This window comes from Gymnodraco acuticeps, unplaced genomic scaffold, assembly GCF_902827175.1.
Source record: "Gymnodraco acuticeps unplaced genomic scaffold, fGymAcu1.1, whole genome shotgun sequence".
Classification (NCBI taxonomy): Eukaryota; Metazoa; Chordata; class Actinopteri; order Perciformes; family Bathydraconidae; genus Gymnodraco; species Gymnodraco acuticeps.
In genome coordinates this window covers 264626-291209 of record NW_022990295.1, presented here as the reverse complement: position 1 = coordinate 291209, position 26584 = coordinate 264626, and the positions used below count along the sequence as shown (strand labels likewise).

At 40.4% G+C, this 26584-nt stretch overlaps 3 protein-coding genes and 1 long non-coding RNA gene across 9 annotated transcripts in view; 1 reads left to right on the top strand and 3 right to left on the bottom strand.

The window, feature by feature from the left end:
- Positions 1–3556: 3556 nt before the first annotated feature.
- LOC117549898 lies at positions 3557–5926 on the top strand. Its single transcript, XR_004569542.1, has 2 exons — positions 3557–4889; positions 5482–5926. It is a non-coding gene; the product is annotated as an uncharacterized LOC117549898 (long non-coding RNA).
- Positions 5927–13225: 7299 nt separating this feature from the next.
- LOC117549971 (potassium channel subfamily K member 17-like) lies at positions 13226–18296 on the bottom strand. Of its 2 annotated transcripts, XM_034222180.1 has the most exons (6): positions 17846–18296; positions 17619–17663; positions 15596–15710; positions 15186–15352; positions 14899–15067; positions 13226–14454 (listed from the first exon to the last, which is right to left on the bottom strand). In XM_034222180.1, the coding sequence occupies exons 1-6, from the start codon at positions 18059–18061 to the stop codon at positions 14204–14206; spliced, it is 963 nt and encodes a 320-aa protein (XP_034078071.1). In that variant the 5' UTR covers positions 18062–18296; the 3' UTR covers positions 13226–14203. The 2 variants fall into 2 exon arrangements, with proteins under 2 accessions (XP_034078071.1, XP_034078074.1); XM_034222183.1 differs by lacking the exon at positions 17619–17663.
- Positions 18297–19843: 1547 nt separating this feature from the next.
- Positions 19844–22505, bottom strand: LOC117549972 (potassium channel subfamily K member 16-like). Of its 2 annotated transcripts, none has more exons than XM_034222184.1 (5): positions 21737–22505; positions 21262–21376; positions 21012–21178; positions 20308–20476; positions 19844–20118 (listed from the first exon to the last, which is right to left on the bottom strand). In XM_034222184.1, exons 1-5 carry the CDS (start codon positions 21947–21949, stop codon positions 19910–19912), a joined length of 873 nt encoding a protein of 290 aa, XP_034078075.1. In that variant the 5' UTR covers positions 21950–22505; the 3' UTR covers positions 19844–19909. The 2 variants fall into 2 exon arrangements, with proteins under 2 accessions (XP_034078075.1, XP_034078076.1); XM_034222185.1 differs by having other exon boundaries at positions 19878–20118; positions 20312–20476.
- A 233-nt stretch (positions 22506–22738) lies between these two features.
- kif6 (kinesin family member 6) overlaps positions 22739–26584 on the bottom strand; it is an 87241-nt gene continuing 83395 nt past the window's right edge. For 3 of the 4 annotated variants that reach the window (XR_004569553.1, XM_034222178.1, XM_034222179.1), the window contains 2 exons: positions 25753–25868; positions 24721–25225 (listed from right to left, as the gene is read on the bottom strand). Coding sequence is in view for 2 of the 4 variants with exons in the window: in XM_034222178.1 (XP_034078069.1) it covers positions 25212–25225; positions 25753–25868 (130 nt within the window). In the remaining 2 variants the exon portion in view is untranslated. Of the gene's footprint in view, positions 23735–24413; positions 24484–24720; positions 25226–25752; positions 25869–26584 lie in introns of those variants that run through there. The other variant, XR_004569551.1, reaches the window with a different exon arrangement.

The window sequence follows — 26584 nt, the reverse complement described above, 5'->3', positions numbered from 1 at the left end:
GTCCAGCCGACACCTGTTCCGCTGAGGGTCCTACCAACTCCATGTCCTGTGTCGTTGGGGGTTCCGCTGAGGGTCCTGCCAACTCCACGTCCAGTGTCGTTGGGGGTTCCGCTGAGGGTCCTGCCAACTCCATGTCCTGTTTCGTTGGGGGTTCCACCGGATTTCCTGCCAACACCTGATCCTGTCCTGTTGGGGGTTCCGCCGACACCTGCTCCGCTGGATTTCCTGCCAACACCAGATTCTGTCCTGTTGGGGGTCCCGCCAACACGTGCTACGCCCAGGGTCCTGCCGACACCAGCGCTTGCTCCGTCGGGGGTCCCACTGACACCGGCCCATGTTCCGTCCAGGGTCCCGTCTACACCTGTCCCGCCAGTGGTCCGAAAATCACCAAAACAAAACAGTACTTAACAGGTAGAACCCTGTCCTAACACGGGGCCCAGCACTGCACGGGCCACACTCAACTCTTTTGACCTATCCATATAGGTGCGCAAAGCACAAACTGGGCACAGCAAATTCGGCCGCTGTTCTTCAGAGGAACATAGCGGTGAAGGAAATGCCTCAAGGTCAATGGGGGTGCATGAACCAACCACCTTGGGCACAAAGGCAGGGTTGGGCTTCAGCAACACTCTCGTTTGCCCCGGGGCAAACTGAGTGCATGAAGGATGTACAGAGAGCGCGTGAATGTCACTGACTCGCTTGGCAGATGCCAGAGCCAGTAACAACACTGTCTTTAGTGACAGGTGTTTTATGTCAGCTTCTTCGGTTCAAATGGAGGTCGAGTGAGCCCATCTAAAACCACTGCCAAGTCCCATAAGGGCACCAGTGACCTGGAAACAGGGAGGAGCCTGCGAGCCCCTTATATTGTTTATATATATCTATGATGATAAGTGCCGTTACAATTCTCTAAATGAAAGGAAAGGAGGTTTCAAACTTCCTTTATAACCTCCTTTAGCTTAGGAACCACTGGACCTCCCTAACCGAAAGGAGAGGAGAAAATGCTGCCCCACAATGCATTGCAGCCGCAGCATTTGCCGTCACTCAACAGTCGGCCGTTCATGGCCGACATAACCGATTATGACCGAGAAATGATATCATGAAAGTTACGGTGCTTATTAAGCATTTTAAAACGTATGTGGTAAGTTGCCAAAGTGCTTTGTTTTGAACGTTCATCAGTATTATAATCAAAGAGAAATATGAACGTTAGTTTTTACTGAAATGATCAAATAAAGTCAACATTTCACTGAGCTGTGTGGGGTTTGTTCAACTTTTAAAAGATGTTTGAATGGTGATATACACAGTGATAGATGTTAAGGACTTACGTTTATAATAAATACATTTGTATTGATATTAAGATATTTTCATAGTTCATACAATCATACGTATTGGGATCATTTGTATTAATGTAGACCGGAGGGAGAGGGTGACGAGCATAAGTTTCACTTTCCTTTTTTATTTCAATTCCAACTTTGGTCATGAAGAATATGTTTCTCTGTTGTCCACGTTCATAAAGCATAAAGCAACAGCATCAGAGCACGGTGCAGAGTCTCTAGATGAGTTTACAGTAGTCCCTCCTTCTTATTAAACATCCATGTTGTAGTCCGCTGTATAGAAAACTGTAGTTTCCATAGTTTCCCCACAGCAGCAGACGCTGGCGCATCATAAACACGTCGGATAGTGAAAGTGCATTCGGATTCTCTAAAGTACCGCAGTCTCTTCTCCTAAGTCCTTTTGAATTCTCCTATCCACTATCCCTTAACCCCGTGACGCTTCACTCAGAGGTCAAGGAATAGGAGATAGGGTTAGACGTTAGGAGCTGATTTTTGGATTATCGGAACGCAACCCTGGATACAGCGTGGGAGGCGGGGCCTCATTAATTCCTATGAGAGTTGCTCAATGCATGGATGTATAATAAGAACTGGATACAGCGTGGGAGGCGGGGCCTCATTCATTCCTATGAGAGTTGCTCAATGGCGCATGATGACAAAATGGCCCAACTTTTGAGAGAGCGAAACGTCACAGATTACCCGGCATGCCTGAGAAGTACCCGTATGTGCACTCATAGAGCATGCGCAACTTTAACCACGCCGCCCAAAAGGCTCGTTCACATTAAGCACGTGAATTTGCTAGCTAGCGGCTAGCTAGTAAATTATGCTAAGTTACACATCAATCGTTATGTACTTTTATATTACGCTGACATCAGGATCTAGTGATATCCAAGCAACAGAGCTTCATTTAGCATGATACTTGTGTGGGTTGTACATGAAACCACTTGGTAATATATAAAAATGTATATGTTGAAGCCTGTTATGATCAATTGTGAGTTAAAACTTTATCTAAAAAGTAAAGCTGATGATGGATTACTGTATTACGCTATTATTTATTTAAAATGACATGCATCCGCTAAGAGAAATAGTCCGTTGTTACTGTTTGAATGTAGCAACGGCAGGAACTGCTTGACCGCTGTCAACCGCTGTCTGTTCTGGATTAACAACGTGTCACGTGTTCTGAATTGACCAATCAGAATCGAGTATTAAACACTATCTGACCATGAATTGAGTTTGATCCTAAAATGGCAGGGAAGAAATGCACAGCTAAGCGAAAATATGAAGACGAACATAGGGAGAGTGGGAGAGTTCATATTTTTTTATCGAACGCAATTGCAAGCCATTTTGCCTTATATGCCAGACAGCATTAACCCATTTCAAGTCTTCAAATCTTCAGCGCCATTTCACCTCACTCCATGCTAACATCGACCATGACTTCCCAAAAGGTACGGAACTTCGCAAGCAGAAGATAAACACCTTGAAAAGTCAGGCAGAAAAGCAGACACAGTTTTTCAAAAAAATAACGAAGCACTCGGAGACCGTAACGCTTGCATCTTATGAAGTTGCTTGGAACATAGCACGAGCTAAAAAGCCGTACAATGAAGGGGAGTTTGTTCAAAAATGCCTCAGTGACGTGGTTGAAATCTTGTCTCCAGAAAACAAAAAACTGAAACAAGCGGTATCAGACGTCCAACTGTTCCGCCACACTGTTGAACGCAGAATATCGGACATTAACACCGCCATTGAAGCGCAGTTACACTCTGATCTTCAAACATGTGAGTTTTTCAGTGTGGCATTGGATGAGTCTTGTGACATACAAGATAAGCCTCAGTTCGCAATATTTGCACGATCAGTCTCAAAGGATTGTGTTATAAAAGAAGAACTCCTTGATATTGTGCCATTAAAAGACAGAACCCGTGGCATCGATGTAAAAGAAACAATGATAAATGTGTTTGTGAAAGCAAATGTGCCCAAGTAGAAACTAACTGCAATAGCCACGGATGGAGCGCCATCAATGGTCGGATCTGTGAACGGGCTTGTGGGGCTGTCACAACCTTAAGGAGAACCCAAATGCAGCACTCGAGAAACTAAGGAGAATTGGTAATAAACTTTATTGGAGATTCCACTGGATCTGAGGAATACCAACCGAGCAGTTTAACGCACCGGAGGACAGCGGGCAGAAGGTGAGTCAGGGACAGGCAGAGAGTCAGGGAGTAAGCGAGGCAGTCAGCGTAGATACAGGCAGGGTCGGATAACAGGCCAGACAGGATAGTCGAGGGACAGGCAGGATCAGGGAACAGGCAGAGCAGGCAGATCGAGGACAGGCAGGGTCGGAACCGGGTAGGCAATCTAGTATCAAACGCGGGAAAGACAAGCACGCGGGAAAGTACAATCTGGCAAAGAGTGTGTGTGTAAGGTGCATGTTTAAATACTGGCAGAAGCTAATGGGTGCAGAAGAGAAAGAGAGTGAGCTAACGAGTGGGTGTGGAAAACAGGTGAGACAGGTGAATGGAAAACTACTGGTGAATGATGGAGCAGACTATGACAGGGGCTGTGCAAAGCTGACAACACATTTCCCGAGTTTTGGAATTTCCACTGCATCATTCACCGGGTGCAACCTGTGTCCAAATCACTGAATTTAGACAACGTCATGAAGCCTGTGATGGAAATCGTAAACTACATCCGCACGCATGCTCTTAACCACAGGCAATTTAAGAATCTCATCGCTGAACTCGACCAAGGGCTTCCAGGAGACCTGCCGCTGCACTGCACTGTGAGGTGGCTTTCTAAAGGCAAAGTGCTGTCTCGCTTCTTTGAGCTGTTGGATGCTGTGAAACTGTTCATGGAACAGAAGGACAAGGATTATCCGGAGCTCTCAGACCCCAAGTGGATTATGGATCTGGCCCTTTTGGTCGACATGCTGTGTCATCTGGACAGACTGAACCTGGATCTGCAAGGAAAGTTAAAAATGCTGCCTGACTTAGTGCAAAGTGTATTTGCGTTTGTTAACAAACTGAAACTGTTTAAGACACATCTTCAAAAGGGAGAATTAGCGCATTTTCCCTCTCTGCTAAAAGCAAACAGCCCGTTATGCAATATTGGTTGAAACCCTGCAGGAAAACGTTGCGACCCGGTTCCATGATCTACATGTGAAAAGGCCACAGATTACGTTCCTCGTCGATCCTTTTTAATGCTGAGACGGACTGTTTGAAAGCCCCGCTAGTCAAGGACGAGGCGGTGGCCGAGTTGGAGATGATCGAACTTTCAGAGGATGACCGACTGAAACCTGTTCTGAGGGAAGGGACCCTTGAGTTCTGGAAAACTGTGCCGATCGAAAAATACCCAAATGTCAAACGGGCTGCGCTCAAGCTACTTTCAATGTTTGGGTCAACATACGTCTGTGAGTCTGTGTTTTCTACCCTGAAACATGTGAAATCCAAGCATCGATCTGTTCTGACTGACACACATGTGAGAGAATTGCTTAGAGTGGCCACAACGGAATACATGCCAGATTTGAGGAGGATTGTTCAAAGCAAGGAATGTCAGAAGTCCCACTAATTTAAAGTAAGATAAAAAACCTTTTCAATTTTGTTTACTGAGAGTTTGTGTGTGAGTGCACACAATGTTCATTGTTATGTTGTTATGTTAACTGGCCTCTGAATACTGGTAGGAGAGGTTTAATTCAATTTCTGTCAATATTATGGTGTGTGCCATTTACAATAAATCTGTCTGAGCAGAGCTATGTGTGTCTCAGAGTGTGTGTGTGTGTGTGTGTGTGTGTGTGTGTGTGTGTGTGTGTGTGTGTGTGTGTATATAAAGTGTATCTGTGAGAGAGAGAGGGGAGGAAGAAAGTGAAGGAGCACAGAGAAAGGCTGAGAATAAAAGAGAGAATGAGGGAGGGGGGGTGCACGTGCATCTGTGACTGTGTGTTTGATGTGGCTCTTTGCAGTAACATAGTCAAAATGTTGGCTCTTAACCTCTGGCCACCCCTGCTCTAGACATTTCCTTACGTCTCATATATAAGGCTGTGGTGGAATAGTTTTGGATAAGGCAAGTTAAATGAATGTTCAACTGTAGATTGTATTTCCCATAAAGAGCCATCTGGTCTGTTTGGCCATCAGTTTATCTTCCCTCATGCTATCTTCTCTGTCTACAGATTCCAGTTTGTGGCAACACTTGCCTAATGTTGTTGACTCAGAAGAAGCCTATCTGCCCACCCGTCTGATTATTTTGATTGTTGGGATTTGTGTAAAGCGCAGTCGATACCTCGTAAGGAAAAGCAAACAAGGACTGTCAATAAATCAGGTTAAGAAATGCACACAAACAGGGAGGTTAAACTGTCAGAGATGGGGGAGTTTAAGGGCGGTTAACTCAGAACATTACAGACGGACCGAGCTGGGTTATGGAGACGGCATGAGATAAAAAATTAACACAGGACTTGGGGGCATGATATGTATGTTCTCCTCCCATTGGCTCAGAACAGGGAGTTCAGGTCCAATGAGTTGGATGAAGGGGGACACGCATATGGCAAACATATCAGTTTTCTAGATCCTAAAATGAAACATAAAATTGATGGTAAACTGGAATAAAAAGCGAGAAAATACAATGGGAGCAAACTACTTATTAGACATGGCCGTTGTGTAAGAACCTGGCAACTGATTATTTTTTACAGAACCGTATCTGCCTTTTAGTGATTACCCCATGAACAATTGTTATTATCACTAAAGCATTTACTGCAGTCATGTTTCTTAATTGCACTCATACATTTTCTTTATCTTCCACTCTTATCTCTGTAGCTGTTTCTGTTTTACCCGCACAATCAGAGCAGATTTGTTTTTCTCGTCAATGATTAATAACCACAGAAATGTGATGATGAAACTCGGTGCTGCTGACTAGGAGTTAAAATGGTTCAAACGGAATATTTCAAGCCTGACTGCAGTTAACCGCAAGGGTATGAGTTTAATCAATTCCTCTTAGCCTCCAAGCCAGAAGTTCAAATACAGACCTTTTGTAAAATGACCTGCTAATACACCTACATATCTAAATAGCATTAAATGTAATCTAGATAAAGTGGTCATGTGCAGAAAATCTCTTAAACCTGATTAAGAGACTTCAAAGTAGCTTTAGCTCCCCTGCGTAGTTAAACATGTTACTTCCTGTTTGAAACTTGCCCCACCAGGGCTGCAGTCAAACAGTTAATAATAACCTCTAAGTATCTAATGGCGCTTTTCCACTGCAGGACCTAGCACGGCTTAGTACGGTATGGTTAGGCCTTGGTAGGCCAGGCTCACTTTATGCTGCGTTTCCATTACAGTTGACCAACTGGGGTAGTAACTGTAGTAACGCAGTGTAGGCGGGGCGATCGTCTGTTTGGCGGGCGGAGCGACGCTGCGTTAAACTGCCATGACGTCATCTTCAATGCGAACCACAAAAACAAAACATCAGCCGTTAGCTGTTAGCACTCAGAGCTCACAGCTCCTCATATCTGTTCAGAAACTAGACAAAAGTTAAACAAGTACAAACCACAGACTGTCTGTGTCATGGTGAATACAGTCGCTGGTTTATTTATGTCTGTAGGCCGTTGTTGTGAGTGTGGACGGAGCATATACAACGTTAGCTTAGCCTGATCGATCTGATCTCCATTCAGAAAACACGCATTTTAAAAGGTTTTTCACCTGCCGTCTGTCTGCAGACCGGTATCAGTATGTTGTTACTTCGGCATCATTTTGAAACGAGCCTCGCAGCGGGGAAACTGAACCTGTGGAGCACATAATTACGCCACATTTGCGTATAAGATTAATTACGCCACATTCGCGCATAGATCGTCCGCAAGATGAGGCCCCCTCAGCAAGGTGAGGCCCCACGCAGTCTGCGTGATCTGCGTGTAGGGAGGGGTGGCCCTGATGGTACCCTTATTATAGGCTTGGACCGGATTTATTTTTTGAATTTTAGAGCGTTGACTTTATCATAGCACTCATTTTCAGTTGTAAATTAAGTTGCTTGAAAAATATCTGTAGCCTAGTGCAGTGTTTTTCAAAGTGGGGGCCCCGACCCCCCAGTGGGCCGCCAGGGGGGTCACGCAAAGTTTGAGGGAAACAGAATTATTTATTTAAAAATAAAAATAATTACATTTTTCTTTTTTTAGATGTTATTAATAACTGTATATCTATCAATCTATGTGTCCTTTGATGCCAATCTTTTAATATTTTTTGTTTTTGAATCACACGGCCGCCCTTCAAGCCAATCAGAATCGAGCTGCCGCTACTGAGAGAGAAAATCTGCTCAGCTATTGGAGCAAGTGAGAGCTAGTGAATATTTCGCTCTGCAGCTGGATGAGAGCACGGATGTAGCAAATGTCGCAGAATTGCTTGCATACATCAGATTTATTTCAGAAGACAACTTTGTTGAGGAAATATTATTTTGCAAAGCACTGGAAGGTAGGACCACACGAAGAGACATTTTCCAAGTTTTAGATGAGTACATCATCTCAAATGGACTTGACTGGTCTCGTTGTGTGGGTGTGTGTTCAGATGGGGCAGTGGGGCTATGACAGGCAAACAAAGCGGAGTGACAGCTTTGATCAGGCAGAAGGCCCCAAATGTAGTGGCAACACACTGCATGCTCCATCGTGAGGCACTTGTACACATCATTTTTTTTTAAAACAGGGGGGTCCCCCGCCAGAGGATAATGCTATATGGGGGTCCTTGGCATGGCAACGTTTGGGAACCCCTGTTAGTCAGAATCTCTTAGCAAAAGACAACAATGATGCTATGTCCTTATTCTTCTATGCATCCTTTGTGGACCGCAATGGAAAACGTCATGAGGGAAATGTGTGTAGGGAAAACACAGTGGACGTCATTCTGTTTTGACTATTCGAACTCTGCTAGAATTCAGTACATTGTAGTAGTACATCTTAGAAAAAACTACCATTAGTCCCAAATAAATGGATTAGCTTTGTATATGACATTAATACCAAATGGTTGTAGTTTATAGTAACATGAAGCCTTTAATGTCACCAGTAGTGAATATGCCTCCTTGTTTGCACTCCGAGAAGACTAATGGATTGCAAACAAAGTGACTTACAGTAAAAGCAAAGGCAGGCTTAAGTCACTAATGCTAAAGCACAGTGTTATATTTGTATAACATTAAAACATCAATCATTTGTGCACACTGTTTTAGCAGTTTGGCATGAACTGCATAAACAAATAACTTATGCAAATTGTATAACCGTAATCTTGTTCCATTTAAAGTATTTTATAAGTGTCTGTGCTTCTTATAAAATCTTATAATATCACTCAGCAGTGTTTTCTGAATTTACCTAGTAAGGTCAGACAGTACATTACCGGTCACACGCAAAACCTTTAAAGCACATCCACATCATTAATGGGTCAGGTGAGATGCATTTCACGTGACATTTCTGCTGCGTCGCAGACGAGATAAAGAACATACGGGCGGGTCCTTGTGCCTGTGCATGTGATGATTTATGTTGTTTCCTGTTTCTTTGTGGAACACATGCTTTTACATTTTTATTTATTTTTTACGCCTTTTGCATTGAGCATTGCACACATTTAGAGATCGAAAGCTGTTCTTTCTGTACTGTATGTTGATCTGGTTGCACCCTAAATGTTTCCAGAGGAGACTATGTAACGCCTTCTGTTGCAGCTGCTGCACAGTTGTGCACACGTAACGTGAAACACGCACAGGCAGACACACCCACATATTTCAAATTTTCGTGACACTATAGCCTCAATTTTGAGAGTGTTAAATGTAATTTGTTATGCAAGATGAACATCTAATTTTGACAGACCTGGAAACACTGTAAATCCGTGCTATGCAGTGTTTTAGTGGCATTCGTGTTGTGTTTTTTATGATATGCTGTTGTTTCTGTCTTTCAGAGAAGCCTTGTTTGTTAAACTTCCATGAGAAAAATCCTCACAATGTAACTGAATTCACCTTGAGGGTGTATAAGATCATCTTTCAATGAGTCATGGCTTCATCCCTTGTAACATGGGAAAGAGTATCTGTTGGAAAGAACAAATCATCCCTATTCTTGTTAGTTACTACTGAAAATTTGAATAAGTAAAAACTGGTCCAAGACATTAAAGGCTCAGTTATTTCCTTAACCAGCTGGACCATTCAAGCTTATTTTTTAATCTATCAAACTCAAAGCATGAATACACAATGCATTTTGAGGGGGGCTTTTTTAAGCCATGGGAATAGCTAAACATATCTCTTAAAGGGCACATAATATTAAAAACTCACTTCATTGCTCTGGACTATTACTGTATGCTCCAAATATCTGGAACAAACTCCCAGAAACCTGCAGGTCCGCTGCAACCCTGACTACTTTTAAACCCAGGCTGAAGACTTTTCTTTTTGTCGCTGCTTTTAATTGAACTATTAATATCTTAGACTGCACTGTAACTTTTATCCATGTATTTTTTCTTTTAATGTTTATTTTATTAGCTTTTCTTTTTAATGACTGATTTTAAATGCCATTCTCTTACTGTTTTTCATTTTTTGTAAAGCACTTGAATTGCCTTGTGTTGAAAAGTGCTATATAAATAAACTTGCCTTGCCTTGGAGGCAGTGGCGGTTCTAGAACATTTGACATGGAGGGGCAAAGGGGGGGCAAGAGGTCATGCCAGGGTGGCATAGGAGGGCGGACAGTACGTGGTATTTTATACTGTATATAACCTATTTATTGTTAATTCATGCCCTAACACAAGTGTTCTTAATGCACAAGAGAAACAAGGTGTTCAGACAAACAATCGGGTGCCCTTCGAGTCCCCCAAGCTTACCTCAACCATTTTAAATGAAAGGAAACTACAAAATGTATTTTAAAGCAATGTAAAATTAAATATATATTTTGTTTAAAAAAAAATTGGTTGTCTTAGACAGACATATTTGCATGTCCTCACTAAGCATTATTACATATTAATTTAATATTAAACAAATCAAAATGGCCAATTATCCCAACATGTTGCTGCTAATATAATCATATGCTTGTCAACTTTAACTGATCAAAAATCAATTCTGAAAAAATACTTATCTATGAAATTACAATATTGTCCCTCAGTTTGTTTCAACCCCGTCACGCCATACCATTTACCCTCCTATTACAATAATGGATCAGTCCATGTGTGATCTGCATTGAGGGAATTACATCACAAAAGTGTCAGTTTCTTCTCTTACCTATATTTCAGTTTTTGTATTTTCAGATTAAGATTGACAAGCTCAACATTTCAACTATGTTGTATGAATTAATAATAGTAAATAATTGTTTATTACAAAAATAAACAATAGTTTTGCAAAATATTACAATTTTGTAATGTCCTTGACTTCCATGTGGTGCCATATCTTAGCTAAACAAGGTCTCATGCCTACTTTTTGTCAAAAACTTCAACCCTGTTACATTTTTTCAAGGAAATTCCTAGTAATTATTTATATTTTGTGCCTGAGGTGGGAACATGTAAGTAGTCCACTACCAGATGTTATGACCAAACATTTTGGTTTCATTTTTCAAAGATATAAAGACCCAAAAGGCACCCGATTCAGAGAATACTCAGAATTCTGCATACTGTAAGTACTTAATTATAATTAAGTACACAAATGACATCACCGCCATCTCTTCAGAGAGCTACAGGTGACCTGTGCAGCAACACATTTTAATCAATATTTGTCAATACTAAGAGCTGCTAGATTGAGCTGCTGTAATGGAATATATAAGGAGAATAAGAACATACCATGTGGTCCAGCTGGAGTTTCATCTGCCTCCTGATCCCTGCCTCTGGCCCTCTTTCTGATACTTCATCTTTATTCCTCACATATATTTCTTCTTCTTCACTAATGTCTTCATCTCCTCCTCTTCCTCCTGGTCTCTTCATCTCCTCCTCTTCCTCCTGCTCTGACCCTCCTGGTCTCTTCAGCTCTCTTTTCCTTTTCCTCTTTCTGTTCGTCCTGATCACTTCTCATGTCTTTTTGTTGTTGTTGAATCACTCCTATACTCTGGCCTGCAAGAGTCTACTTGTGAAAAGCACTGGTACAAATGCTTGTATAACTTTACACGTTAGGGCCATGTAGCCTAGCTAATATGTAGCATATCATAAATATAACATCAGAAAGTATTGATCAAGCGCACACATGCAGCTGTGTTTGGATCCAGTTTTTACGGTAAAGGATGTATCCTGGTTTCATTGATCTGGCCTCATGGCTGTGATGTGTAGTTTACGTGGATTTAATAGGAGGCTACCGCGTAGTTTAACAAAGTGATCGATTTCCCAGCTAACGCTGTCTGCGTAGTATTTTGTAACGTAACGCCCCAAACAGCGCCCGTCTGTTAAACGCTATCGATTCAAACGGCAGCGTTTTATTAATATTTAATTTCAAGCTCTCGTCCTTAGTAAAAACAAAACTAGTGGAAATGGAAATGCTCCCAGGGGAAGCTGATCCATAGGTGCTGGGACAGCTCGCTCCCTCTCTGCAGCGGTGTGAGCCGCGGTCTGTGTGAACGCCGCTCCGCAGTTTAATGCAGGGCCGTAGCTGCGTTTTTAACGGGCCTAAAATGATATTTAAAATGATTCACTTTTAACTAATGTAATGCTTGTTGTGTTGCTTGAGAAGCTTGTGGAAATAGTGTAGGTTTGTTTTAGTACAGTTTTAGGGAAACAAAAATTAGGGGGGCAGCTGGGGGGGCAAGGCTCTACAGTGGGGGGGGGGGGCAGCTGCCCCCCCTTGCCCCCCCGTAGATCCGCTCCTGCTTGGAGGCCTTAAAGAGACAGGCCCCAAAACGGGGCGTTTCCGTCAGAGGGTTAATACAGGCATAATAAGGAAGACAGTATGAGAAAAATAAAGGTTTTTTTCTAACATAAAGCATAAACACATTTTTAGTTGACATCCAATTCACAAGCATGAATTGGAAAATGAGCATGATAAGTCACCTTTAAGGTTAGACAGCATACACCATGAGGTCAGACTTAAAAAAGAAATTATTATTAAGGCTTCCATTTGGTACCAGTTTTGATCCTAGTGCAACATTTTCAGTCCAGTGTACATGGTAGTGTTTCATATCTGCAGTTTGACCTTATGAGAATAAGATGTTCCTTTGGTAAATCAAAGAAAGATAAATTATCTTTTTATCCCAAAAATCACAAATGACACTCATTTGTCTCAGGGGGCTTTACAATCTTTAAAGTATACAACACCCTCTGTCCTGAGACCCTTGCAGCGGACAAGGAAAAACTCCCAAAATCAATGAGGGTAAAAATTGAAGTAACCTCGAGGAGAGCGACAGAGGAAGAATCCCTCTCACAGATGAGCAATAGATGTCGTGTGTACAGAATAGACAACATAATAAAATGACAACATAGAGGATCCAGTCTATGGATTGTGTATGTTGTCTCATTGTGGACAGTGTGCAGACTTTACCAGTGGTCGGTTGGACAGAAATAGGACATGGCACCAGTCTTCTCACACATGCTGAGTCCTCATTGAACCGTGGCTAAACAGGTATGTGGCGTTTTGTTGTACAATGGTCACAGTGGTGTCACTCTCACTTCATACTTCTCACTATCCACATTATATAGCAGAACAGAAAGGAGAAATCCTTCCTTTTCCTTTGCTGTCTGGATTATTTTTGCACTTCCCCTCAAATATCTCCCATTCCTCACCTACTTTATTTTCCTTGTTTCACTATCCATCTCCTCAGCATTTTCCACTCTCTCTTCCCGCCGCTCGCCGTCTGTCTTTGTCATTCACTCCTCCTCACTGACTTGCTCTGTGATATTTGACTCTTGTCTGCGCCTCTATGTGCTGCTATTTTACTGTGGGTCACTGTCAAGAGAAGTATGCATGAAAGAAAAATACACACAAAAACGAAATAATAAGAATTAAATCACGATTGTACACTTTTATTTAATCATGTAATAAGCACAAGAAATAACATTTCTATAAAAGTTGCATGATAGAGCTTATATATACCTGCACTGGGACAGAAACATATGAAGAGCATGAATATATTGAGTGTGAGGATTATATATATAATATGGTTAGTTTATATTATTACATTATACACTAACATACAGTGAGTGTTTGCTGCTTTTCCTCAGGGTTGACTTTTCCACTAGTATTGTAACGACACCTAGTGGATGCAAAGATAATTTCAGCATTTATGGGCTTCCCTAAAGTACACATTTAAAACAATCTGGTTTTAATATACTAGTAGAATTGTATTGGGTACATTTAGATATGAGTTGTTGTATCATTGTGTTTAGTGTGGTCAAATAATTAGGTTTCTTACGAGAAAAAAATCCCATGACCTTCAATTTGAATGAAAAATAATTAAATACATTTAAATGTATTTGCAGTTGACAAATGTTTAAATTGTGGGCATCAACAGTCAATAAGTGGTGCATGGGCCATTCTGTCTCTCACACAGTCAAATGCAAATGGCTACTTAGTTGGCAAATGACTTGGTTTGTGGTCATTAGCAACACACGAGAGAGCCACAGACAACACTGACTGCAGTTTATCCTGACCACTAACCCATGGACATATACATGGAGCAAAGTAAGTGTTGACCTAGTATCCTTACACTCTAATCGCAGAGGTTTTTCTTAAACCAAGTACATTAACAAGCACACAATAATGAGTCACATATTAACAGTGTGGGAAAAAAATCCTCACTCAACAAAAATGAGTCAATATTTTAGCGGCAGTATCACACTCTCAACATTTAGTCTTATAACACACAAACATGCACACGTACACACACACACACCCTGCCATGGCTCAACATTATCCAATAGTTTACGCCTGTTTCCCATGTCCTGATTTACAGACTACAACTAGGTTAAGCTTACTGAAATCTTCACCTTTTTTTACTGAATTATTGGTGGCTTCTTGTTCTCGTCTTCCTCCTCCACCTGTGTGTCTGGGTTTTCTCCCTCTGCACTGCCAGACTCTTCCTCTGGCTTCTGACCACCCCAGCGCATTCTGCAGTGCGTGTTGAGCCGCTCCAGGATGTCGATGGAGTGGTTGATGAGGAGGGCGAGCCAGGCCAGGCCAAAGAAGATCCAGGAGGCCATGAGGACGCTGTACCAATCTGGGTACACTTTGTCCGGATTACTGTCTGGAAAGGAAACACTCAATTAACCCTCCTGCATCCCTGTTAAAATAAATTGCTTTTTTTTTTGATGATGATGATGATGATGATGATGCTGGTTAAACTTTCAGCAATTACATTTTTAACCAACATCATCCAAATATTCATTCATCTTTAGAATTTTTACTTTTTGATTGCCAGTTTGTTTATCATAATACCAATATTTTTCAAAGTCTTAGAAATAAGCCAAGTTGGTTACTGATTTATTATAGGAGGTTGAACTTCCAACATTTGAAAAATACCCACACCAAAATGAATGCTACTGTATGCTCATTATGAAAGCATATTGTATTTATAAAAACGCAAGAAAAATATGCAGCCTAAAGGAAAGTTAATGTTGCCACCAAAAATGGGACCATGGCTATTTTCTGCTGATTACTGGGCTGTTCCTACATAGTCTATTTCCTGTACCTGCCACAAAGTCTCCAAAGCCGATGGTGCTGAGGGTGATGAAGCAATAGTAGATGGCCTGGGAGAAGGTCCAGCCCTCTTGCAGTTGGAACACAATCATGGGCATAACAAAGAAGAGCACTGCTCCACACAGGTAAGACACCAGGTGGACAAAGAAGCGGGTACACTTCTGCCGAGAGATGCAGGAGGGAGAATTGAGGCATGAAGAATAATTACTACCTAAAATGTGTAGCACAAATATTTCCATAGTGATCTGATATTCATAGAATAATTAAAGGTCTCCTCACCCTTCGCTTGGTCTTCCCCTCGAGGAAGTCAGAGACATTCCTCTCTATTGCAAGGATGTACTTGCCGACCCTGTTGAGCACCACCAAGTTGAGCGGGATACCAAATAGTGCGAAGAACACACAGAATATCTGGCCAGCAGTAGAACTTGGACTCATGTTCCCATAACCTGCAAAACTGTAAGCTATTAGTGTCTTATTTCACTCATTCATGGTTCATTATCATAATAAATCAAGTCATCTTGAAACATTGAACATCTAAATAGTGAAATATCTTGTGTTAGTTATTACAACACAAGATTACAACTCTGGTTAATGACCATGTACATCATAAGTGTTTAGGTTGCACAAACACAATTTTTGCTAAATTTGTCATGGGGTATGATTCAAATTCACTTCCAGTGTTGTCTAACCTATTGTTGTGACTACAGTGGCAGCAAACACAGCTGAGCTGGTGAACTTCCAGAAGCCGTCCGCGGTCTGGTTGCCTTTCAAACTAAGTCCCACCTTGGACGCTGCTTGAACAACCTGAAATGAATAACAACATTACAAACCAGGGGAAAATGTCAAACTAAACTAAAACAATTGCAATTTTCATAGCCTTTGGTCGCCCCTTATGATTCACCATAATGTGACGCCCTGTACGTATTAATACACATTCCTAATGTGTATTAATACCTACATGAACACCTTTCTAAGCCTTGTGTCAGGCAGAGTATATGACAAAAGTCTTGAGTTCTACACTGGAAAATTGCTCCAAAATAAAAACATTCTCAGACCTAAGACTTTGTTAGTATTTAATATTAAGTAAGTTTACATTTACTTTATTTAACAATTGAGGCTTCATGTAAATTGATTTGTAGCCTACTGCCAATGTGTAAACGGATTGTAACAACCATTTCTGACTTTCTCAGTTACACAGCCTATGGATTGATTTAAATTAAGGAGTGTTCTTTAGCTCTCCTACTGCACAAATAGTGTGTAGCTAACATAAAATAATGGCTGGTAATGACTAGCTTACTGTTTGCAAATTACCAGTTACAGTCTCAAAGCAACCGAGGTAAAGTCCATGCAGCATTGTTAAGTTACTGCTAGCTTGCTAACCTCAGTTTGCTTCCTTGTTGACGTTATAGCTAGAACAAAAATATTTGAGTGGATATGTTAGTTGGGAAGCTTGGCAAAATAATTCACCAGCTAACATGATGCATTATACCATCATGAGTGGTATGAAAAATCGTGATTTTAGACCAAAATAAACTAAACTAAAAGTTTAGCCAGCAAGCTGTAACTTAGCTACACTGCATGGATCTACTGTAGGTTGTTTCGTTATGTTAGCTAAGAAAGACATGTGCAAACAGGAAGCTATAGTTAGTATCATGGGGCCAATGGTCCACATAACATTACATAACACAAAATGACAGCTAGTATCGTTTTTTAAATTATAGCTATATTATTGTACGGCGCTACTCTGTTGTGGCCAATGCCCACAGTGACGCGTCCTAAAACCCGGAAGTAAGCTGCGCATGGGTCCCTTCCATGATTCCTTCGAAAAAAAGCAATGCAATTTCTCCATAGGATTTTGGAAAATAGCTCGAAATAAGGTCTGTGGTTGACACACATTTAAGAAACGGATCACGTTGTGTTCAGTCGGATAATCTCCACGTCTACCCTACTTTTACAATGTTCGAATCATACATCTAATTGACAGATTTATGATTCGAAAATTATGATGCTGATACATCCTAGTTCCAAATATGTAAATGATAGCTAATTTTTGAAAGAACTGACTAAATTGAATGTATTGCACCTTACTGCCTTATGTGTATACTGAGCTGGCGTTGTACACAAATCACCTCTAATGCTTGCTAAAAAAACAAAATGCAAATTTCAGAGAAATTGAGTCCAGTCTCACGTGACTTGGCAGAATTTTCAATTCAATCCGTTGCTTTTATTTCTCTGAAAAATAGTGCACACTAGGACATGCCTTTCTCTAGAATGTTTAATGTGCCAAAAATGCTTTCCAAGGAAAATATTGCACAACTTTTCTGCGGTGAAAGTTGAATGTGTAGTTCTGAAAGGCTGATTAAGCTCGTATTTGCATAGAGGAACCTGATTGCAAATGGCCCTCCACAGGTTCGTTTTGTGGTTTCTGCTTCAATAATAATAATACATTTCATTTTTATAGCACTTTTCCTAGTGCTCAAAGATGCTTAAAAGCACTGTGGCAAAAATGATCCAGTTACTGTTTGTGGCTACTACGCAGGAGTCAACCTTGAAACATGAGCATCTAAAACAAGATCGATCAAATGTATGCTAGTTATAAAGAGTAATGGAAAACAACAATATCCTTTGTGAAGCTGAAGGGTAGAACTGTTAATTTGTCAGATGCATGATTGATTTGTAGTTATGGTTTCTATATTCAGAAATGTGAAAAACCTTAAGGAGTTGGATCGTGTTCCCCATGTTAATCCAGTGGTCTCCCTTGAAAACAAAAACTTGTCATATACAAAACATACAGATACTGTTTGGCTACAGGCATACATTAGCTGTGTAATAGTCCCATCACATTTGCATTTTAGAATGTCTGTGGCAAAAATGAGTGCCTGAGTGTAATGTGCTAAAACCCATAACTGTGTTGCCTCTGTTGATGTCCTGCACCTCACCTCAGCCACTCGTTCCAGGCCTTCTTGGTTCAGACAGGTGTACCTCGTAAGCAGCTTCTTTTTGTTCAAGAGTAGCCGATTGATGTCTTTCTCGCCAAGATCTCCCTCCAACTTCCAGAAAATCACACCGCCGATCAGTACATAGGTCACGTAAACCATCCCGAGCAGGAGGATCGAGGGAACCCGCGCCCAGTTCAGCATTTCCTTTATCCCCATCTTGGCTCCCTGCTAGAACACTTGAATCCAGGTGTCTCGAAGGAGTGAGTGTTTACCAGCTTGTCATCTCTTCTTTCCTTGCATTGCAGTCAAATAAACCTGCAGCTGCTGTTTCAGTCACTCCAATGGTCTGCCATGCAAATAGGGAGCGACACCAGCACAGGTTGTGCTTTCGGTGATGACTATGGGTAAGGTCAAATGTTGGCGTTTCTGGCCAAAATAAGCCATTGTTTATGAGGTCATGACATTGCGCCGCAACTGTGGGGTAATTTAAAAGTATAGTTTTTAGGGGATGTGCACAATCTCCAAGAACAATTAGGTTTACATTATATTGAAAATGATATCAGTTCTCATACTAGTTTAACCAAGAAAGAGGCAGTTTTTACTCTGCTAACCACCATTTTCAGTAAAAACATGAAAAAAAAGTATGAGCAGTAAAAGCCCTCTTCCTGTCACCCAGCTGCCTTTCTAGGATCACTCGGGTCACCTTCATCTGTGTTTGTTTAAGATAGCCCTCCATGCTCAATGCACCAGAGATGACCATTAGTACACAATCGCAGCTGTGGATTTACATGATGTTACACAAAAGTATCTGACATTTAGATATGTGCAACATGGGACATTAATACAGTCTAATAATGCAGTTGGATAATATAAAATAAAGAAGAACTACAACAAGAGTGCAAAACAATTCATCCTGTTGTGTGAGGGAAGAAAACATTATAGGATTCCAACATGAGACAAAACACTTTTCACAATAGGCGCATTCACACCGCAGTACTTTTCCCACAAAGGTTCATGAGTTAGAGAGCAGGGACTTTCGTGCGGCTCTCTTGTGAGAAAAGAGCTATATTTCTGATTGGCTGGGCGGATTGCAAACCACGCCCCGTAAAACTCCCCAAAAGTTTTGTGAAGCCGCCATTTTATTATCCTCGCATTAGCATTATTAGCATTAGCATTAGCCCAGCGCACAAACGCAGAGAGACTAATTTATGGCAACACAAAATAAAACATGGGAGCGGTGGAGATGAGGAGCTGTCGACGTTCTGGCGATTTACTCGGAAGGCTTCAGTAGAAGCTGCTGGGAGTCCCAGCAGCTTCTACTGAAGCCAGTCCCCAACTCCGGGGACTTCCGGCCGGGGACTTTGGGCGGAAAGTATACGCCGTGAAGTGGTTTGCGGCCTGCCAGTAAACCCAAAGCAGAAGAAGAAGAAGTGACGTCAGCGGCTTCATTTGCCTAATCCACCCCCAGGGATTTATTCCGATGTGAACGCGATCTGTACTTAGTTCATGAGAACTAAAGAGTTCTCATGAACTAAGTTCTCATGAACCTTTGTGGGAAAAGTACTGCGGTGTGAATGCGCCTATTGAGGCTTTAACCATAGGCTCTTATTAATCAAATTGCCAAATGAAAAAATATATAATTCCAATTAATGTATTTAAATTATATAAAAAAAGAAATAATCAGGAAGGATGAACGGTTACTTATTGTCTATACTAAGAGCACAAATATTTGTTGCCCTCCAAACTTACTGTTTTGTTTTTTTACATAGTTCATAAATGTTTAGAAATGTGTCCTGAATTATTTAATGTAATTCTTAGAAGTTAGATTCTAGGCCCTGATCCAATGAACTGAATCTTTGCCAAAGTTGAGGTGGAATTGTTATTCAAAAACCTTCAGAAGTTGTTTCTGCATTGCATAGAATATATCAAACAAACTCAGGACAAGGAAAGTAAAGCAATTAAAGTAATACATATGCAGGTGCAAATATCTTACAAAAACTGTTTTTAATGTAACACAATATGTAAAGAAAACAGTCACACAAAATATGTTCTACCTAGTGAATATTACATATTTGACGTGTCTTCTATTGTACTTGAGGACACGTCTTCTTCCTCCTTTTGTTTATTAAAGCCTGGATGAGTCAGGCCAATTGCATACTCCATTGTTCTGGCTCCCATGTTAAGGATAAGGGCGAGCCAAGCCAAGGCAAAGATGATCCATATGCCTGCAAGGCTGCGGTATAGAGAGATGTACTCCTTGCCTGGGTCAGTCCCTACATGCAATGGAAATGACATTGTCAGAACATGCTTGAACATCACAGTAAGAATCATCAGGTAGTATGGTTTATTCATTGAATGTCACAGTTATTGCCTCAAAGAATGAAAAGGCACTCTTATCTAACAGAGGTGACCGCTGTGGACTTTCCACCACATTAGTGCTTGTTTGCTTTCGCTCTACTCACCCACCACATAATCTCCAAAACCAATGGTGCTGAGGGTAATGAAGGTGAAATAGAAGCCCTCGCCAAACGACCAGCCTTCCACGTAGCTGAACAGCAGAGGAGGGATGACTAAAAACAGCAGGCTGCCGGTGATGAAGAACAAGCTCACTGCCAGAGCCTCAACTGTCTGCTATAGGAAAGAAACAAGTCACATCCATAGGCATCGTTTTGGCATTACAAATTGACCTTTTGCTTTCATACCTAACATTTTTTATCGCAACATTGATGGCTAGCAAATGCAAAGTAAGTATCATGGATCTGTAAGCAACCATTTTTGTTTGGTAGTAAGTCTGTCACGGTAACTCATTATTGCCGATATATTGTACAAAATATTAACTTCATACAATATATGATACCATATATCAACATGTATATTGTACAATTAATGGAAATGTCCATGATACTTTTAAATGTAATTGATTTATTGTACAACATATTATCATGTACATGACCTCAATCTTTTTTACGCTATTGACTTGTCACACCATATATGGACATGTCCTTGCTATATCGACTTATTGTACAATACACGGACATGAGTTTAGTAATATTGTGGATATTACCACGGTCATTTAAATGTTACCGACTTGCCATCAATCTATTTTTGTCATTGACATATCGAACAACATTCATTTTTGATGACCTAATGGCTAATGCGTCAGTACCTTGTGAGGAACAACCGAGACCATTCCCCTCTCCAGTCGACCCAGATGGATGGTGAGACACTTCCCCAGCTGTTTGAGGAAGGCCAGGTTCAGGGGGATTCCACACAGTGCGTAAAACACACAAAACACTTGACCTGATACAGTGCTGGGGGAGAGGTTCCCGTAGCCTGTGGACAAGACAAGGATTTGTCATTATATTCTCTTTTTTAAATGAACCAGTTAAAAATAATGAATACTTAAAGATGTTCACCTATAGTTGTGACAACTGTGCCTGCAAAAAAGAAGGAGCTACTAAAATCCCAGTTGCTGGGGTTTGTTGAGTTGCCTGAGGGGTTCACTCCCTTTTCCCAGGCATCCAAAATCACCTGCAAACACATAAAAAAATGGTAATAAAGTAGTAATAAAAAAACAAGTTATAATTTGGACCACTTATTGATTTATTAGGACAGGTTACTGTAACACCATTTATTAATGTGTACACAACCTAATAATACAATTGATCTCTTAATATATCTGTCACTAAGTATTTGATGAGCCCTTTGTATTGTCATATTTACTCTTTGAAAGACAAACCATGTGTTTAAGCATGTCAAAAAAATGTATAGAAAAAAAAAACAACACCAACTAATATGGTAAATGTAATTATATTTCAAAATGGTCCTGTTACATTTTAATAAACCTTAACGATGTTAATGTTTTTATAAATTCAAGAATTGTTAAAGAACCTGAACAAACTTCTCCAAGGCTGGTCCATCCAGGCAGGTGTAGTTTGCCAAGAAATGTAACTTCTCCAGTTGGAAATGGTTCCGGTTGTTGCTCTCAGCCTCCCGCTCCAGTATCTGGAAGATGGTGGCCCCAACCAGCAGGTACGTGAAGTGGGCCAGAGTCAAAATGGCTGTCCAGCTCACTTTGAACCGCACATACTGGAACCTCGCCATCAACCAGAATGGACCCAAACTCTGATGCTCAAACTTAGAGGTCAATCGCTTCAGAAAGGTTTGACAATCAAAGTCTTGATGAAATATGCAGGTCTCATTAGTAGTTCCCAAAAGATGACTTCCATTGCTGCAAATATATTCTTCTCCAGAAGATTGTCAAAAGCGAGACAAAGCTAGAAATGGCGGATGTTTGGTATCATGGGGGTGACATGCTCGAACTGGATAATGCTCCAAAGGTGAAACATCTCGACTCGATGCTCCTTCTCTGATTGGTCAGGGATGTTGGGCTTTGATTTATGGGTTGCTTGTGTAACGATTAAACTCCTCTTCTCCATTAGCACGACATCTGGACACACACACATCCACTTTCAACTGTTTCCACTAATAAGGAAGCGTTGGCAGCGTTGTGTCAGCAGAACAAAAGTTAATGTTTTACCTTACTGCTGGTGGTTGTCTGAGCACCCAATGATAGCAGAGCCTTTCAATAACATTCTGCATAGTGAGGAATCCTTTTATCGGAAAGGTACATTTCAAACAAAAACTATATTTACTTTAGTTGCTGTTGAATTTTGCGGAAATGTCGAAAGCCTAATAGACTGTGTGCCATAAAGCAAAGAGTTGAAAGATGAGTCATGAGAGAACTTAATGGGGTTTTATCGCTGTAGTGTTTAGTATTCTGGCATGTTTAAAATGCCCCAGAGGACGTATAAGAAAAGCATTACGACTTTAGACTAGATGCCAATAACTACAGCTATAATTATCATAGAAACATTCAGTTATGCTCTGGTGGAATAAGAATGTAGCAAGAATATAGTAAAGAGTTAGATGTCTATGACGGCTATAAATTATATTACATATTGTAGCCTTAGATATATTTCCAATGCTGCAAAAAATATTAAACACTAGATCTGGAGTTTGTCATTGGTGAGTAAACTGAGCATGTTTTATGTAAGGTGACAGATCACGTAAAAACAAGCTTAAAAACTGTAAAAATAATAATGTGGGATACGGCATGCAGTACATAAACTTTGAATGAAAACACACAAAGAAAGTTTATATAGAATTAAAATGTTTACTGCCTCCTATATAGTCATTTAGATTAGTCATATTCTTGTGTTTTGGGTTATTAGCAATATTATACTCCATCAGAGAAAATACAATCTCACACATCATTGTGTTACAAAATCATAACAAAATGCATGTGAAATGCCAGCAAAAGCCTTGTTCACAGGTCTTTCAAAAACAAAAGCATGAACTTGCCTTGCCAATTTAACTTAGAATTCAAGCTAAAAGGTAAATTAGGGTAACAAATATTTTAAATGATTTCCTTTTACTGCCCAAAATTGCTTCTTGTTCAAAGAGTACACTACATAAAAACTGCTTTAAAGTAATTAACTACTAATTGAATCACTATACAAAAAAGAATGAAGCTGAATGCTTGTCAACTACTGCAATATGAAGTTAAACTTCAAGCTTGATTACATGTTCAGTGCTCTCCTACACTATCAATTTATTTGTATAGATTTACACTTCTGTGTTTATGGACTTTGTGGTGTTATTAAAAATATATTTTAACACAATCACGCCATGAAGAGAGTCACTTATGTGTCTGAGAGAATAACAGATATCATGACTTCACTGAAGAGGGCTCATTCTCCAAGGCAACTGGATTCAAATTGTGCAGCTGCTTGTCATCTGTCAAACAAATCAACGCAAAGCCATGCAAACTGCTTTTGTTCCAAGGTTCACAGGTTGTCTGCTGGTGTGGTAAGTGTGTAGCAAGAGCTGCGGAAACAGAATGTGATTTAATATCGGCTGACATTTGACGGATAAAGTGAATTTCATGATATAACACATCTACTCTCATGTGGGAAGGAACTCATGTAGTGACCTGGCCGCATATACAGTATGAAGCTGTGTAATGTAATGCTTAACATCCTTGTCAAATATATCATTATTAATTGCCTATAGTTGATCTTATCTTAATGTAAAAACCCTTAAATGCTCATTCAGCTCAATACGTAATAATCATTAGTCCATGCAAAGAAAAGTTTGTAACCCTATTTGAATTTCAAATAAAGTATCTTAAGGAAGCACTGTACATGCTGCAGGCCCTCAGGGTGTTTCCCTGCCTTCTGCTCAGTGCACACTGGGATATGCTCCACCTCCCTGTGTTCCTAAATAGCATTAATCACAGATACTGTAAGGCTTTATGACCCATTAGTAAAACCGCTACACGATGATTGGTTTTGTTAATATTATATCCTTATATTCTGAACAATACTTGAAAATAAAGGTTTGTATTTAAAGACAGAAAAAGATACTTGTGCAGTATGTGTTATTTGGAATACATTTCACTACTAATTCACATGGATCGTAGTCAATGACGCAACCAACTGGTTAGTTTTCCTTATACCCTTCATGGCTGAAGGTTATGACGAATAGCTTGAGGAAAGTCATTTACCTGGGATATTTTCTAGGTGTATTCCACAGAAAAAGCAGCACTTCTAAATCTGAAACTTGCCAGAGAGTAACTGTAAAAGGAAGAGCAACAAGAGATTTAGAATCAGTGATGATGGAAGAAAAATATAGCACAAGCTATTTCATAAATCAGGAAGCTCACGGAAATGTAAGTTGCCACAGAACAGGCAGATCAGCTGTTATCAGGTTACCAAACAACTCCTCATTTACTGTATGTTTGTCAGTGCTTAGCACACATTGACTAGTAAGTGCTAAGTACAAATGTAATACGTGGGCAATACTGCATTTCATCATCAAATAGTTTATTCTGTATTTGATATTGTGTTCAATTTTCTTATACACAAAATGTACTATACATATATTACATATCTATGTACAACCTTTTACACAAAATAACATACATCTGAAATGCATGTTAAACTTCCTGTGGCCATTTGATACATCATGATTCATTCTTCACATACTGGAGCCACCTGGTTTCCTTCCTCTCATATCTTGAGACAACATTTGTTTAGATCAAATGTGCGGCGCAGGCTTTGATTTATACTGCTGCCCATTGTACCGGACAAATACTCCAGGAGGCCAACCAGTGTGTGTCTGCATGTAAACATCAGACAGGATGTGTGGCTGGTGTTTGGCAGATCACAAATCCAGTATTTTCAGGATCTTCAATGTCCGTCCATCTTTACTCAATAATGTCCAATACTCGTTTAAATGCAGATGGAGGTTGAAGAAGCATTTAGATGGCGGAACTTCAGGTGTTCATTAGAGCATCGTGGTATTATTGAGGTGGTCCTGAAATACAAACAACATCACCTGGCAGATCAGACATCCAATGAAAGGTATTTGAGAAAAAAACAAATAATGCACCAAAAATATTTCCTTGAACATCTTCCTTTTCAGAGTAAGAACCCCTGAAATCACTCAACTACGACTCAAATCACAATATGAGCCAAGAAACCCAACGCTGCCCATCGTTCTGTCTTTTCATATGATCTCAGCCTTTCTGTGTATCTAATAGCATCTGCAAAACAAGCAGCTTCTTAAGGGTCAAAGGAGAGGGAAACAGGGAGAAGAACCATGGAACAGCAGAAGAGGAGAAGTTGCCAAGCTAGAAGAGAGAACACTGCGGCCAGAAAACTCCTAAGTGAATCTGAAGAATTACCAGTTTATGAGTAGTACTTTATAAACTCAAATCTCAAAAGAAGACTTTTATTCTGAAATGTAGTAAAGCATCACACCACAGTGTGATGCTTTAAAAGGCTTTGCGGGTGTGTGAGTGCGGGTGTGTGAGTGTGAGTGTGTGTGAGTGTGAGTGTTACCTGTCCTGCTGAGGAGGTTTTGCCTTGCTCTGACAAATGCCAGGATGTCAGCATCAGCCTTTTGGTCTCCGGTCAGGGGAATGGAGGAGGATGAGAGTGTGGTGGTGGAAAGAGACCTGAAATGTACATGTGTGTAACGCAGCAAGACAATATCAGCATTTAGGACTATATTCTTGTAACAAATGCTCAATTTGTATATGTGTTTGGGAAGGGATAAGCCTAAAAGACAAACCATTTCTGAACACTCGAAATTCATCCTGTTTTGTCACAGACCCATATTTCTCACAGATTATATCTTTCTTTCTTAAGGTTGGTTTTCTGTTTTTGTTCCAAAAGCTTTAAGGAAACATGCTTAACATTAACAGGTAACAGATCCTCATATCACGGGGCCTCTGACGAAAACAATAGTATGTCTGTAATTTAAGTGGTTTTTGGAGAGGCGAACAAAAGCATACATGTTATTCATTGACTGTTTTACTGTGGTTGTAAAACAGTCGTTCCAGCATTTGCTTGATTTGTTAATATAGTTTGTAGACATTACTTCACAAAGAAATAAAAAAGTTATGGGCACGTTCAGAAGTGGAGAGAAAACACTGCGCAGCTATAAAAGCTGCAGGTCCAGACTGTATGTATATACTTAAGAGTTACTGCAAACATGTGTAGCTACTGTATTTATAACATTTGTGCACACACTTGAAAGAACTACACAAACACTGTTCATCTATTGATTAAATTATTTCTTCAGTCTGCCCTGTTTAAGAGGCCTTGACTTGTACAGAGTGTAGGGCTGTAATGAATGTCACATTTGAAGTCTCAGTTTTTCAAATAAAGC